The 4,336-nt window shown below is 32.2% G+C and overlaps 1 protein-coding gene across 1 annotated transcript in view; it reads left to right on the forward strand.

The window, feature by feature from the left end:
* Window positions 1-4,336, forward strand: part of LOC102843763 (FCH domain only protein 2-like) — a 205,421-nt gene that overhangs the window by 85,706 nt on the left and 115,379 nt on the right. Inside the window, 1 exon segment of the mRNA XM_006899038.1 lies at window positions 1,462-1,553. Within this exon segment, the coding sequence (XP_006899100.1) occupies window positions 1,462-1,553 (92 nt within the window).

The following is a 4,336-nucleotide window of genomic DNA, read 5'->3' on the forward strand; positions in this document are numbered from 1 at the left end:
TTTGCAACTTTTTGAGAAAGCGCCACACTGCTTTCCACACTGGTTGCACCATTTTATACTTCCACCAGCAGTGAATAAGGGTTCCAGTCTCTCCCCAACCTCGCCAGCATTTGTTGTTTGCTGTTCTGTTTAAATCTTGATAGTTGTTTTGATTTGCATCTCTCTTAGAGCTAGGGATTTTGAACATTTCTTCATGTGCTTGTTGGTTGTTTGAATGTCCTCTTTGGTGAAGTGTCTGTTCATATCCTCTGCCTGGTTTTCAATTGGATTATTTACCTTTATCTTGTTGTGGTACAGATCTTTTTTTCATAGGGTTGCTATGAGTCCTGTTCAACTCGATGGCACCTAACAACAATGACAACATGATACAGTTATCTGACAAGTTTATTAAAGATCTCTTCAGCCTAACTAAAGTGGCTATAATGTTTTCTGTTTTCTTTGAGGTGTAAAAGGATTAGGGTTCAAATTACCTAACACCAATATTTTTAGCACACATATTATTTTTTTAATTTATTCTTTATTATTTTTACTGAAGGAAAACAGTCAATTGTGATTTTGAGTAAAGAGTTATTTCTCCTTTAAATTGATGTTTCTAACATTTTCTTTGATATGATTTGCTAACCTAGGATTTATTGGATGATAGTGAAACTTTTTTTTAAAGTATTGTGTAGTATGTTTCTGTTACTTTTCCATTAAAGACTGATTGTCTTAACTAAATTGTCTGTTACAAAAAAAATTCTTAGCCAGTAGGCTGTTAAACTTCTGTTAAGATTTTGTTCTATTTCCTACTTCTTACTGAAAGATTTTAAAGACTTAGTAACTTAATGACCTAGTTTTCAGGGAGTTGTGATGCAGAAAAATGAGGAATTTCAGGTGCACTTTGACAGCTTGGAAACCCTCTGGAAACCAGGTGGAGGGTCAATTATGAGTAGTTTCCAGCTTGGTGACTATGAGTCATTTTCAGTTCACTGGCAGTGAATTTGAGTTTTTGAGTTTAAATTAGTGACCACACAGGGTTTTTGTTTGTTTGTTTTGTATTCACTGTTTACATGGTTAGACCTCTGTTGACTCCTGATTAAAAGTTAATTTCTTTTAAAGCATCAACTCTAAGTTAATGAGGAATTGTTTATTGCTTCAAAGGAGTTGAAATGGAATTTCATGATGCATTTAAAAAGATGTATGATTATCTTTTCTGAGTTGCATTCTTCATTCTAAAGTTTCTGATTTAATTTAACAAATTATACTGTTAGGAATATACAGTTACATACACATGCATGAATCTGTGTGTTTATTGTGAGATGTAAACATTTGTACATATGTATAGTGAACAACAGATGGCTAAATGAAGGGAAAACAGCCCACCTCAATATTAGAATTGCATATTTGTTTAATAACATTTATTGTGTTTTCAAGTAGTTTTGAACCTTTTTTTTTTAAACTGAAAATCTTTTTAAATTTTAGGGGGAAAAAAATTGTGGCTTTGATGTCCTCTATCATAATATGAAACATGGACAAATATCAACAAAAGAATTAGCAGATTTTGTAAGAGAAAGGTATGTATTTTTTTGTACTTTAGTTTACATGTTGATTTACTGTCAGTTTAAATTTTAGAATAGAAATAATTGGCAAAATTTTTAGTTTAATTTGGATAAAGTAACAAAGGATACTTCTTAAACATATACTATGATTGTATTTTAAAGTAGTGATTATATATATATCCCTAAGGGGCTTCTCACTGAGTAATTCTGTGTGGTTTGAAAATCATTGCTTTAAAATAAAATCTGTATTTTTCATTGATTATCTACTAAGGTGATACAATATAAAAATGGAAGTATATTTTATAGGATAAAATGCTGCTTTTAGAAATTTTTGGCAAAAATGTATATAATAAAATATACAGTAGTTCAGCAGTTTCTACATGTATAATTCAGTGACATTTACTATATTCTTCAAGTTGTACCCTCTTACATAATGTTCATTTTCCAAATTCGTTTACCAGCATTAACTCACTGCTCCCTGAACGTCTCATCTAACCTTTAGAATTACTTTTGTCAGTTTGATTACTTACCTATAATTCTTAAAAAAAAGTGTAATACTCAGGGCAAATATTCGGTACTAATTAAGCAGACTTTTGCCTGATGTAAAGATTACTTCCGTTTCAGTCTTACATTTACTCAGGATGACAATTATCTTTTAGAAAGAGTCATCCAGCCTCAGTTACTTTTTGATAAATGTTCAGTAGCAAGATATAGGCACCATCCAGTTCTTCTTGTCTTATGCAAAGGGAGCAGTTGTTCATGGAGACAGGCACATATTTCAGTTCTTCCTCTTAATTCTTGACTCTCCTTCCTATGCTGCTGGAGTGAATAGAAACTAATAGTACTTTGGAAGATTTTACATTAAGATCTCAGATATTATGAAATTATCTAGGAAGAAGAAGAGAAACACTAAAAATAGTATTTGGTCAGTTGATTGCAATGTCTCATAAAACCTTGACCCCAAACCTTGGAACCAGGAAAATAAATCCCATTAGGTGTTTGATTGTACATACACAGAATCAGCATTGTCTTTGGTGAATGTCTGAGGTGAGTTCCCTCCCATTTATCCTTCCTAAATTTATTTTTCTTTAAGATCTAACAAAGTTACATTTCACTTGTTTCTTTATCTCTTCCTACTATAATATAAATTCTACAAATTCAAGGATTTTTTTTCTTCTCTTTTTTTGCTTATATATTCTGCATTTGGGATAATGTTTGGCATTTATTTGGTACTCGGTGGTGATTTTTTTGATTAATCACAGCTGTTATTTTTACATAAACTTTGGTAAGTTGTTTCTGCCATTCTTGTTTTCTTTAGAACTAGTCTTCGTGCTATGGTTGGCGTACATTCTTTGAACTCTAGATCAGTTTGTCATCTCTTTTTAAAATATTGGTAGGGTTTCTTACTATTCTTAGCGTCCCTCGTGGTGCAGTAGATTGAAAGTTGGACTGCTGACCAAAAGATTGGTGGTTCAAACCCACCAGCTGCATCATGGAAGATGTGACAGTCTGCTCCTGTAAAGATTTATAGCCATAGAAACACTATAGGGCATTTCTGTATTCTGTAGGATCACCATGAAATGGGATTGATTTGATGGCAGTAAAGTTTGTTGTTTTCTTTTTTCCCCAAAATAACTGTATGGTCTGATTCCAAACTACCTTTCAAACAAACTTTACACCAGATTTCCCCTTTTTCTTTTACTTCAGAGATAGTGACTCTTTTATTGCCACATTTTCTCCACTCTAGGTTTTGTACATAGTACTACCTTGTTATCTAGTTTGTACCTGTATATTCTTCAGAGCTCAGCTCTGTTGTCACTTCTCCAGAAGTTAGTTAATCAGTTAATTAATTAATGTGTCTTACTGTTATAATCTCATATCTTGTATCTCTCTGTAATATTTATAAAATTTTGTCATTGCTTCTTTTTTTGTGTTCTACCATTCGGCAATAATCTGTTGTGTCACAGTACCTAGCCTAGAGCTTGGCAAAGTTTGCTTCTCTCATAATTCCTAGAAGCAGAGAATAAGTAGAGGAAAAGATAGGCAAACATCATACACTTAAGAACTGTGCATACACTAATTATCTTATTTAACTATTAAAAGTCTGAAGTCCAGTTTCACAGATTAGAAAATTGGGATTTAGGAAGGTTACATAACTTTTGAAGTTGTCAATAAAACTTTTTTCCCTTTTATCCTTTGCTGCTTGCTTTCCTTTCATTTTTTCAGTTGCTTTATTAGCGTATAATTGCCTTACAGTAAATTGCAGTATTTAAATAATACGATATGGTACAGTTTGAGACATACATAGTGAAACAACCACAGTCAAGACAGTGAACATACTCATACTCTCCTTTGCAGTTCCTCCCTTCCCTCTCTGTTCTTCGGTCCCTAAGTAGACAGCTTTCTTTGGATGCATAGATTGGCAAATTTTATTTGCCCTCTATTTATTCTTTACTGGCAGTCACCATTTATTCAGCATAATTACTTTAGATTTGTCCATTATTTTGCATGTATCAGTAGTTCATTCCTTTTTACTACTGTCTTCCATCTACGACTCCCTAACAATTTGTTTATCCATTCATTTGTCAAAGGAAGTTGTACCTTTTTAGAACTTTATATCATGTATATATTTGTTTACTTAACAGTATTAATTTATCTGACTGTTATTACTCTACACTATTTGTGTAAATCATATTGGTGTTGTGTTTTAGCTATAATTCACTTACTGTGCTATTTAATAGTAAATTTATACATTATATAACTGATTTTATTTTTTTTTTAATGGTTATGACACTGGT

The sequence above is a fragment of the Elephantulus edwardii genome, unplaced genomic scaffold (assembly GCF_000299155.1).
Source record: "Elephantulus edwardii isolate Elephantulus edwardi_28Jun2011 unplaced genomic scaffold, EleEdw1.0 scaffold00244, whole genome shotgun sequence".
NCBI lineage: Eukaryota > Metazoa > Chordata > Mammalia > Macroscelidea > Macroscelididae > Elephantulus > Elephantulus edwardii.